This window comes from Leucoraja erinacea, chromosome 13 (assembly GCF_028641065.1).
Source record: "Leucoraja erinacea ecotype New England chromosome 13, Leri_hhj_1, whole genome shotgun sequence".
Taxonomy (NCBI): Eukaryota; Metazoa; Chordata; class Chondrichthyes; order Rajiformes; family Rajidae; genus Leucoraja; species Leucoraja erinaceus.
The window spans coordinates 54,852,591-54,864,272 of record NC_073389.1 but is presented as its reverse complement, the minus strand read 5'-3'; the positions used below and the strand labels follow the sequence as shown (position 1 = coordinate 54,864,272).

Sequence of the window (11,682 nt, the reverse complement as noted above, 5' to 3'; positions counted from 1 at the left end):
TCATTGGTGTGTTATGAATACCACAGAAAATATTATGTACTCTCAAGATCACTTTAAATAGAATATTATTGCTTAAGTATATATTGTCGTTGGACTTTGCATTTCGGAAAAGTCCCAGCTGAGAGGAAGTCAGCAAAATACTGAAAATATTGGGGGTGAAAATGACTTCAGGACAACTTCTTAGGAAAATGAAGGAAGTGATAACAGCATGCTTACAGCTGAGTGAGTATAATTTTATGGATAAGAAAGTGTGTTCAACCAATTGATATGACTGACCAAATAACTAGCATGTTAGATAACAAGGAAGCCAATGGATGTAGCAAATTTTGTTATACAAAATTTGGTCTGTGAAGTGCACCATAAAAGATTACTACATTAGATAAGCACCTGTGGACGAAAGTAATAGGTTAAGTCCAGGGGGCTTTATGTGTGGGCCAGATATATTGTCAGTGCAGAGGGGCTAGGAGCAAGGCTAAGTGTGCATCCTGATTCAAGGTCTGGAATAGTACTAGGTGTGCAGTCAAAGCTGGGACAATGGGAGTGTTCAGCACTGGGAACCTAAGCAGGTAAGCAGCTATGATCAGGGTAGTATAGGGGGCCAGGTGTAAGGCTGGCTCAGGGTCAGGAATGAGAGATGGTATGCAACTGGAGTCAGGGTCAGGAGTAGTACCAGGTGTGCAGTGAGACCCAGGTTGGTGAACATGGGCCAAGTGCTTGATTATAATCTGATTTCCATACATAAGATCATTCATGTGCTGCACCTGTTGATCAGAGCCTGGCTCTACTGTGGAATTATTAGGAATGTAATTTAGCCTAACCTTATTCATAGCTAATCTAATTTAAAGCATAAATATTGCATTCAAGTGTAAGTTAAAAGACTTGTTACAGTATGCACCAGATTGCACAATTTCAAACTGAAAAATGCGAAAGCTCCGTACCATCGGGCTTGGTCTCTCACAATTTCTCATTCCCAACTTCCACCCAATGTTGGCAGCCCGGCATTTTCCCATCGCCATCCTTTTCCGCCTTCCGCAGAGACTGTTCTCTCTGCAACTCCCTGGTTAACTCATCCCTTCCCACTCAAACCACCCCCTCTCCAGGTACCTTCTCCTGCAACAGCAGGAGATGCAACACCTGTCCCTAAACCTCCTCCCTCGACTCTGTCCAGGGACCCTAAGAGTCCTTTCAGGTTCGGCAGAGGTTCAGTTGCACCTCCAATCTCATCTGTATCCGTTGTTCAAGATGCGAAGTCATACTTGGGCGAGATCAAACGTAGACTGGGCGATCTTTTCACTGAACACCTTCGCTCAGTCCCCGTGAACCTAACTGATCTGCCGGTTGCTATACACTTTAATTCTTCCCATTCCCACACTGATCCTTCTGTCCTAGGCCTCCTCCATTGTCAGAGTGAGGCTATTCACAAATTGGAGGAACAGCATCTTATATTTCACTTGGTCAGTTTACAACCCAGTGGTATGAATATTGATTTGTCTAACTTCAAATAACCCCTGCACTCCCTCTCCATCCCTCCCCCACCCAAGTCACACCAGGTTCCTGTTCACACCTAGCTAACTAGGGCCTGTTTCCTTTATCATCGTTACTTTTTTGCATCTTTCATTTCATTTGTTCCATATCTCTACATCACTGTCTATATCTCTCGTTTCCCTTACTCCTGACTAGTCTGAAGAAGGGTCTCGACCCGAAACATTACCCATTCCTTCTCTTCAGAGATGCTGCCTGTCTCGCTGAGTTACTCCAGCATCTACAGTTCCTTCCTAATCACCAAGAGGATTAATTGAAAGATATAGCATGGAAACAGGCCATTCGGCCCACAAAGCTCCTGCTGACCACCATTCTCACAAACTCTATTGGATAATCTCTGATGAGTATTTGGACCTTCCTTATTTTTTAGCTCTACCCATATTGTTTTGCATCAAAATACTAGAGAAGAAATGAGTGGAGCTGGATTCAGATAGTGAAGGAAGCTATTTTATTCTGTTTGTGTCAAGCCCGTACTCTTGCTGCCAGTAGCAAGTCAGTCACGAGGAGTCAATCTTCCTGAGGAGGGTTGGGGTAACCGATACTTTGCCATCTCCATGTCTAAATCTACAAAGGTCAGTGGGGTGTAATCGTGGTGCTGAATATTCTTGTAGGTGGAATTGTCCAACACTTCATCAGCAGGCTCCTTGACTGGTTCTGCACAAAACACAAATAAAGAACTGATAATTATACTTTATTCCAAGTACCAAGCCTCCTGCAGTTCCCGCAACCTCCTGTCTCGCAGACCCCAGTCTCCTGTCCGCAGTCTGTCGCCACAGCCCCCTACAGTCCTCACAGTCCCCACAACCACCTGCAGTCCCCACAGCCACCTATAGTCCCCACAGTCACCAATAGACCCAGTCGCCTGTCCGCAGTCACAGTCCCCACAGTCCCCTACAGCCTCCTACAGTCCCCTACAGTCCCCTGCAGTCCCCACAGCCACCTATAGTCCCCACAGTCACCAATAGACCCCACAGCCCCCTACAACCCCCACAGCCACAGTCCCTACAGCCACCTGCGGTCCCCAGTCCCCTGTCCGCAGTCACAGTCCTCACAGCCCCCACAACCACCTGCAGTCCCCACAACCACCTGCAGTCCCCACAACCACCTGCAGTCCCCACAGCCACCTATAGTCCCCACAGTCACCAATAGACCCAGTCTCCTGTCCGCAGTCACAGTCCCCACAGCCCCCTACAGTCCCCACAGCCCCCTGTACAACCCCCACAGCCACAGTCCCTACAGCCACCTGTGGTCCCCAGTCTCCTGTAGTTCCCTGTCCGCAGTCACAGTCCCCACAGCCTGCTACAACCCACTCTGCTGCCTGAGCTCAGCTGAGCAGAGAGTGAGGACAGGACATCATGCCAGTGCTGCACTCTCCAATGATCCTTGCCAAAGTCAGGAGGACTCTTGGCGACTGAGGTCACAAGTTCAACCACAATGCCTTAAATAATTAATGTCATGCTAACAAAGAGTTCAGTTAGTCGGACTTTCTTTGTCTGTAGATTTATTGATGCCAGGGCTAATCACATTTTAATTGATTTTTAGAGTCCTGTGAGTATCCATGTGGCTGGAGCCCAGTGCCTGCTGGTGTGTCTCGGATCTGCCGGGCCCATTGCTATTTACCATCTGCATCAATGATCTCGATGGGAATGTACAAGGCATGCTTAGTAAGTTTGCAGATGACACAGAAATAGGTGGTGTAGACAGTGAAGATGGTTATCAGGAATTAAAGTTGGAGCATGATCAGCTTGGCAAGTGGGCCGAGGAATGGCAAATAGAATTTAATTCAGATAAGTGTTGCAGTTTCGAAAGCCAAACCAGGGCAGAACCTTCACAATGAATGGTAGGGGCCTGGAGAGTGTTGTAGAGCAGAGGGATCTCGGACCAATGTTATTTAGTTCCCTGAAAATAGAATCATAAATAGATAATGAAAGTGTAGGAAGCTTTTTGTACTTTAGCCTTTAGCTGTTAGGGAATTGAATATAGAAGTTGGAACATTATGTTACAGTTGACAAGACTTTGGTGAGGCCATTTTTGGAGGATTGTGTTCAGTTTTGATTACCCTGCAATAGGAAATGATGTTGTTAAACTGGAAAGGGCACAGAGGATGTTGCCTGGCCTTGAGAGTCATATGGAGTCAGCATGAAACCAGCCATTTTGGCCCAACTCCTCCACGCCGACCAAGATGTCCTTCAACACCAGTTCCTTTTTCCTTCATTTGACTCATATCCCTACGGGTTGTACACAAAGTGTTGGAGGTGTATAAAATCATGGGGAGATAGGGTGAATTAGTGTTTTTACCAAGGGTAGGGAATCAGAACTAGAGGGCATAGGTTTAAGGTGAATCATGAAATAACATAAGGGCAACTTTTTCCACACAGAGGGTGATGGGTATATAGAATGAGCTGCCAGAGGAAGTAGTTGATGCAGGTATAATATTGACATTTAAAAGACATTTGGCAAGTATATGGATAGGGATATGGGCAAAATGCCAGTAAATGGCACTAACTAAGATGGTGCATCTTGATCGGTGTGGATTAGTTGGGCTGATGGACCTGTTTCCGTGCTGCATAACTGTATGACAAAGGATGCCAAAAGAGGAACCAGGGTGACAGGCATTAGTTCATCACAAAATCTTCCTGGACAATGAGTCTCAGTGTAAGTTTGTCCACCTGATTATCAGAGAACTTTAACCCTTGAGTCAACCAAAATAAGTAACAGGTTCCTGCCCATTACGGGGAACTCAGCATTGTTTCTACATCTAACATTCAATTTCTGTTGGAGTGAAGAGCAAGGTAAGCAGGAGTTGGAAACCCTGGATGACAAGAGAAATTGAGGCTTTGGTCAGGAAAACGGAGGAAGCAAGGATCAAGCAGAGGCAGTTGGGATCATGTGTATCCCCGGAGAATCTCTCCTCTGTTTTTACTGCGGAGAAAGAGGTGATGACTTGGGAACTTGGGAAAGTTAATAGATATCTTGAAGATAGTCCATGTTATGATTGAGGAGGTGTTGGACGTTCTAATGTGTATGAAGATAAATGCAACTCCTGTTCTGGATCAGATGTATCCAAGGACACAGTGGGAAACTATAGAAGAAATTGCAGAAACTGGTTGAGATATATGAATCATCGTTAGACACGGAAGAGCTGCTAGAAAACTGGAGAATGGCTACAGTAGGAAGGAACTACAGATGCTGGTTTAAACCGAAGATCGACACTGAAGAAGGGTCTCGACCCGAAACGTCGCCCATTCCTTCTCTCCAAGGATGCTGCCTGACCCACTGAGTTACTCCAGCACTCTGTAAAACGTCACCCATTCCTTCTCCCCAGAGATGCTGCCTGCCCCACTGGGTTACTCCAGCTTTTTGTATATATCGAGTGGCTACTGTACTTCTATTAAAGAAGGGCTGCAGGGAAAAGCCTGGGATCATTGGCGAGTGAGTTTAACAACTGTGGTAGCTAAGTTACTGAGAGGATTCTGAGGAATAAGATATACATTTATTTTGAATACAGGGGTTGAAAGGGATAGTTAGCATGGTTTATGTGAGAGAGATTGTGTTTTACAGATTTGACAGGTTTTTAGAAGTAGCCAAGAAGTTGACGAGGTCAAGTCCAAAGACATGAAATATATGGACCAGGAAGATCTGTCATTAAGGTCTGCACAGCAGGCTGCCCTAGAAGGTTAGTTCACATGTGATCCAGGGGGAGCTAGCTAACAGAATTTGCTTGATGGTAGGAAGCGGAAGGTGGTGGTGGAAAGTTTATTTTCAGCCAGGGCCCCAGGGATTAGCACTGGGACCATTGCTATTTGTCATAAAGCTGGGTGGCAGTGTGAGCTGCGAGGAGGATGCTATGAGGCTGCAGGGTGAGTGGGCAGATGCACGGCAGATGCAGTATAATGTGGATAAATGTGAGGTTATCCACTTAAGTGGCAAGAACAGGAAGGCAGATTATTATCTGAATGGTGTCAGATTAGGATAAGGGATGCAACAAGCCCTGGGTGTGCTTGTACATCAGTCACTGAAAGTAAGCATACAGGTACAGCAGGCAGTGAAGAAAGCTCATGGCATGTTGGCCTTCATCGCGAGAGGATTTGAGTTTAGGAGTAAGGAGGTCCTACTGCAGTTGTACAGAGCCCTGGTGTAGATTGGTTAATTGTTACTAACCAATTGTAGTGCTTGTTAGTAGAAGCTCCGCCTACTATGCAGATTATATTATCAGAAGTCTGCTTATGTAATTAGTCTGTGTAGTTTCTACCTTACTGTAACACCTTGCAGACGTATGCTGTGAGTAGACATTAATAAACATGTGTTGTACCCTGACGTACGTATGACTCGCCTCATTACACCTGGTGAGACCACACCTGGAGTACTGTGTGCAGTTTTGGTCTCCTAATTTGATAAAGGACATTATTGCTATTAAGGGAGTGCAGCGTAGGTTCACCAGGTTAATTCCCAGGATGGCGTGACTGGCATATGATGAAAGAATAGGTCGACTGGGCTTGTATTCACTGGAATTTGAATGAGAGGGGATCTTATAGAAACATATAAAATTTATTCAGGGATTGGACAGGCGAGATGCAGGAAAAAAGTTCCCGATGTTGGGGGAGTCCAGAACCAGGGGTCACAGTTTAAGAATAAGGGGTAGGCCATTTAGGACTGAGATGAGGAAACACTTTTTCACCCAGAGAGTTGTGAATCTGTGGAATTAAACTGTGACCCCTGGTCCTGGACTCCCCCAACATGGGGAACATTTTTCCTGCATTTAGCCGAGCAGAACTACTTTCTCATCCTTCCCCTTTCAAATGCAGGTCACAGTCTGTGGCTAGATCTGAGTGCTGGCATATCATCTGCTGGGCTTTGACCCACTGAGCCTGGCCTCACCATCCTGTCTCACTCAGTCTGGCTTCACGGCCATGCCCTAACCTCACTGTAGCAGCCAGTCTGGGATTGGTGTCAGCAGTTTGAGATCCTCTCCTTGCCCTTTCCACCCTCAACATTTGCCGTGCTGGGTCTCCCCCACCCCTCAGCCCCCTGGCATGGGATACCGCCTGCTCAAGACAAATACCCGGTGATGTGTCTGCAGCCTGGTCCAAGGGTGAAGTCTCCTCATCAGCAGCCACGTCCTCCTCTACCACCTGCTCTTGTGTTCCTCTCTGTGCCAGGAGCACGTCGGTGTTCCGTGACTTTCCAAATCCGCTGTCTTGGTCCATGGACGTGGCACTGACTGGCGCTGCTGCAACCTCAGGGGCATTCCTCTGGCCTGATGCTTCAGGACGGGCAACTTGTGCAACTTGCTTTTCATCCAGGCCGCTCGGCTGTGAGGGAGATTGTGTGTCAGAGCTGCTGGACACTGCAATTCCCAGATGTGTCTGGGGCTGGCTGGCCCAAGCCCTTTGCTCCACTTGTTTTCTCTCCTTTGACCAGTCAGCACTCCCAGCTGGAGAATTATGCCTCAGAAATCTAACCGGACGTTTTTGGGCATTCCCACTCACAGTCTCTTCATCCGAGTCGGAGCTGGAGCTGGAGTCGGATTCTGCACCCACTGACACCTGTGTAATGCCCGGGTGACGTGCTGCCATTGTCTGCGTCAGGCCATGTTGAGGTCCTGGTCTGGAGCTGGCCTCCTTCTGCCCGCTCAGGCTGAGCGCTGCCTGTGGTGGGCCAGGACTTTTCCCCGGAAAGTGAAGCAGTGTTTTCGTAGTGAGGAGCTTTGCCCGTTCTCTGGCCGTCATGTCTGTAGCTCGAACAAGTGAAATCCCATGGGAAAGGTCTTGAGCCCTGGGTCCTGTGCGACAGACCGTGAGGAGAAGGCATCAGTAGCACACAGGCATTTCATGGCAACGCAGTCCAAGCACTCACTGCGGCAGCAACAACATCATTCACTCACATCAAGATTAAGGGTTGCAGCAATTAATGCCAACTGGCAATCAAGTTAGAAAGAATATCTTTGAAGAAGGTAGGTTGGATTCAGAAGACAATGAGAGGAAGAGCGCCTCAGGCTGCACCTCACCACAGCACAGAGCAAGATGGTGTTAACCCTACAGCTCAACAAGACACAAACACCAGCAGGGAGCGAGAGAGAGAGAGAGAGAGAGAGAGACTGCACGGCTGAGGAAGTGTTGAAGGTCCTGACGTGTTTGAAGGTAGACAGATCTGGGCCTGATCAGATATATCCGAGGACATTGAGAGGAAATTGCAGGTGCCCTGGCTGAGATTTATGAGTCATCGTTATATATGGGTGAGGTGCCAGAAGACTGGAAGGTGGCAAACGTTATGCCTCCAAGAGGGAAAGGCCTGGCCTGTACTAGACTTACTGGCCTGTAGGGAAAGGCCTGGAAACTACAGGCCAGTAAGTCTAACATCTGTGGTCAGAAAGTTACTAAAGAGTATTTTGAGCAGAGACCTTTCTGAGGGAAAGGTTATACATGCAATTAGATGGACAAGGGCTGATTAGGAAGTCAACATATTTTTGTATGTAGGTGGTCATGTCTCATGAATCTGATTGAGGTTTTTGAAGATGTGACCAAAAGTATTGATGAGGGCAGAGCTGTAGATGTTCTCTATATGGATTTTAGCAAGCCATTTGTCAAGGTTCAGTACAGTAGGTGCCCTGAAAGTTAGATCGCATGGGATCCAAGGAGATCTAGCTGAATGGATAGATAATTAGCTTCATGGGAGGAATCAGAAGGTGATGGTGGAAGGCTGTTTTTTGGACTGGAGGCCTGTGACCAGTGATGTGCCTCATGGTTCAGTGCTTGGCCCCGTACCTGTATGTCCTCTATCAATGATGTGGATGAGAACATACATGGCATGATTAGTAAGTTTGCAGATGCACCAAAGTGGGTGGTATTGTAGATAGTGAAGATGGTTGTCAAAAATTGCAGCAGGATCTTAATCGGTTGGGCATTTGTGCTGAGGAATGAATGGTTGATGGAGTTTAATATCCTGATGAGAGATATTTCAGGTTACTATGGGAGGCATTGCTGCAAATAGAACTGTTGCTGTTGCTTGTCCCAATCAAACAGGTGGACCTTCAACAGAAGCAGGACCATTATCCAGGTGCCATTGGGGAGTGTTTAAACTAACTTGACGGGAGTGGAAATCTCAAAGAAAGGAAAGGAACAAAGTGGAAAGAGGAAGTTAACACATAGTATGCAAAATAAATAGATGGCTAAACTAAAATTAAACAGCAAAACGGTTAAAGTACAAAAACATGTTAATGAAAAAATTAAAAGCACTGGTTTTGAGTATTGCCAACATTGCAACAAAGTGAATAAATTATTGCCACAAATTGAATTAAACGAGTATGATCCAAATGCGCATTGAAATGCCACCACAGGGTTCTGAAGGTGGGAACTATTCCAGGGCATTTGATAAAGGAAAAGACAGTTTAACACCACAAATACGGGGGAAAGAGTCAGGCGGTTCTGAGAAGTGATCCTGGATTTTCAATCATGACCCAGAGCTGAAATCAACGAGGGTCAAGAAAAGCAGAAAACTTTGGTCAGAGATATTTACGGCCCAGCAAATAGAATTTGTAAGGCTATTAAACATCAATATTGAGTGAGGGGAGAATGACAAAGTTTGCTGATGAGACTAAACGAGCTAGGATTGTAAGTACAGATGAGGATGCAAAGATTAGCTGCTAGGTTGGGTGGAGTGGGGACATTTAATTCATACATGGGATATAATGCAATTTGAAAAGTTAAATTCTGAAAGAATTCAGAGGGGATTGAAGGCTTTGTGGCCAAGTTTGTGGATTATACGAAAATAGGTGGAGGGGCAAGTAGTGTAGAGAAAGCAGGGACTGCAGAAGGACTTGGACAGATTGGGAGAGTGGGCAGAGTAGTGGCAGATGGGATATAGTGTAGTAAAGTGTGGAGTCATGCATTTTGGTAGAAGGAATAAAGGCATAGACTATTTTCTAAATGGGGTGAGAATCCAGAAATCAGAGGTGCAAAAGGACTTGGGATTGCTGGTGCAGGATTCCCCAAAAGTTAATCTGCAGTCGAATCAGTAGTAAAGAAAACAAACTCAATGCTAGCATTTATCTCAAGAGGGCTTGTATGCAAAAACAGGGATGTAATGCTGAGGCTTTATAAGGTGCTGGTCAGGCCACATTTGGAATATTATGAGCAATTTTCAGCACCACATCTGAGGGAGGAGGTTTACAAGAATGGTCCCAGGAATGAGTAGGTTAACATATGATGAGCGTTTGTCGGCACTAGGGCTGTACATGCTGGAGTTTAGAAGAACGAGGGTGGACCTCATTGAAACATACAGAATAGCGAAAGGTTTGGATAGAGTGGATGTGGAGAGGATGTTTCCACTAGTGGGAGAGTCTAGGACTAGAGGTCACAGCTTCAGAATTAAAGGACATTCTTTTAGGAAGGAGATGAGGAATGTAGGGAATCCACTGTGGTGGATGTTTATGTTAACTTTTATGTAGTTGTGTGTCTTGTTGCTTTTGTATCGTATGGCTATATGGTAATTCGCATATCACTGCACCTTAATTGATGCACGTGACAATAAAAGTTCTTTGAAACCTTTGAATCTGTGGAATTCTTTGCCACAGAAGGCTGTGGAGGCCAAATCAGTGGATATTTTTAAGGCAGATTTAGATAGATTGTTGCTTAGTAAGGGTTTCAGAGGTCATGGGGAGAAGGCAGGAGAATGGGGTTAGAAGAGAGAGAGATAGATCAGCCGTGATTGAATGGTGGAGTAGACTTGATGGGGCCGAATGGCCTAATTCTACTATCACATGACATAGTGAGGAAATGTGAGAGGGGAAGTCCTTGGTGGCCCAAACGCAGCAGTGCTAAGAACCTTATTGTGTATGATGCAAGTGAATGACCTGATGTGATGTGGGAGGCACAATCACTGGGTTTGCGGGTGACATGAAGATTGGCAGAGTTGTTGATAGTAGGAGGGCAGAGATACAATAGACAATAGGTGCAGGAGTGGGCCATTCGGCCCTTCGAGCCAGCACCGCCATTCAATGTGATCATGACATAGTGTGTTGGTGAAACAGGCAGAGACAGGTGGAGTTTGTGAGTCAGTGAGGTGGGGCACTGGGCAAACACCATGAATGTTCATGTCTTAGGGAATGTGGAGGAACAAGAGGGACCTCGGAGTGCAAGACCTTAGATCTTTGAAGGTGGCGATGCAGGTAGATAACGTGGTTAGAATGACCTATGGGGTACTGGTCCATCAGTCGAGGCATTGAATACAGAAGTTGGGAGTTTGTTCCAACTTTTTAAAACCTGGACATTAAATGTAGGAGGAAATGTAGAAACCAGGAGATGTGGATGCTGGTTTACCAAGGGATGGACACAAAATCCTGGCGTACCTCAGTGGGTCAGGCAGCATCCCATGAGAACATAGATAGGTGATTTCGGGTCGGGACCCATCTTGAGACTGATCCTGCCCCTCCTCTATTCCAGCTCCCCTCCCTCCCCCATCAGTTTACTGTGACACTGTGATGCTAGCAGTAAGCCATGCCACACTGAGAGACCATGAGGCAGTGGGCAATAGACCCATGGCTAGTGACCAGAACCCAGAGCCAGGCTGAGGTAATATCCTGGTTTGAGGCCTTGGTGTCTACAACCCCACACAGTTCTGAAGCAGGACTTATGTCCACTCTACTTTCAATGGGTGGAGCTTTCTTGCTGATTCACATCCCACAGTTTAAAAATAAGGAGTAAGCCATTTAGAACGGAGACGAAGAAACACTTTTTTCTCACAGAGAGTTGTGAGTTTGTGAAATTCTCTGCTTCAGAGGGCGGTGGAGGCCGGTTCTCTGGATGCTTTCAAGAGAGAGCTAGATAGGGCTCTTAAAGATAGCGGAGTCAGGGGATATGGGGAGAAGGCAGGAACGGGTTACTGATTGGGGATGATCAGCCATGATCACATTGAATGGCAGTGCTGGCTCAAAGGGCCGAATGGCCTCCTCCTGCACCTATTGTCTATTGTCAGATTTGAGCAAAATCTACTTCCCTACCCTTGACTTTTTTCTTCTTCTGTGGCCCAGGTGTTTTTGTGGTGAAAGCTTTCCCTTGTAGTTCCAGTCTTCCCAGAAACAGCATCTGAGATTGTAACATAAAAGTACATTAATGATAAAATCAGAGAAGATGTGCCACTATT

At 46.2% G+C, this 11,682-nt stretch overlaps 1 protein-coding gene across 1 annotated transcript; it reads right to left on the bottom strand.

Moving 5' to 3' along the window:
* Positions 1-1,975: 1,975 nt before the first annotated feature.
* ndufv3 (NADH:ubiquinone oxidoreductase subunit V3) lies at positions 1,976-11,682 on the bottom strand. The gene is made up of 3 exons (XM_055645282.1): positions 11,540-11,682; positions 6,605-7,324; positions 1,976-2,196 (listed from the first exon to the last, which is right to left on the bottom strand). The coding sequence occupies exons 1-3, from the start codon at positions 11,637-11,639 to the stop codon at positions 2,036-2,038; spliced, it is 981 nt and encodes a 326-aa protein (XP_055501257.1). The 5' UTR covers positions 11,640-11,682; the 3' UTR covers positions 1,976-2,035.

Bases quoted from the DNA above. Each gene is read 5' to 3' on its own strand.
- ndufv3 (XM_055645282.1), bottom strand. From the start codon at position 11,639: ATGTTACAATCTCAGATGCTGTTTCTGGGAAGACTGGAACTACAAGGG. The intron at 7,325-11,539 runs GTAGGGAAGTAG...TCTGTCGCACAG, and splicing joins GAAGAAGAAAAAAGTCAAGG to GACCCAGGGCTCAAGACCTT. The intron at 2,197-6,604 runs GTATTTGTCTTG...TGTTTTGTGCAG, and splicing joins GGCTGCAGACACATCACCGG to AACCAGTCAAGGAGCCTGCT.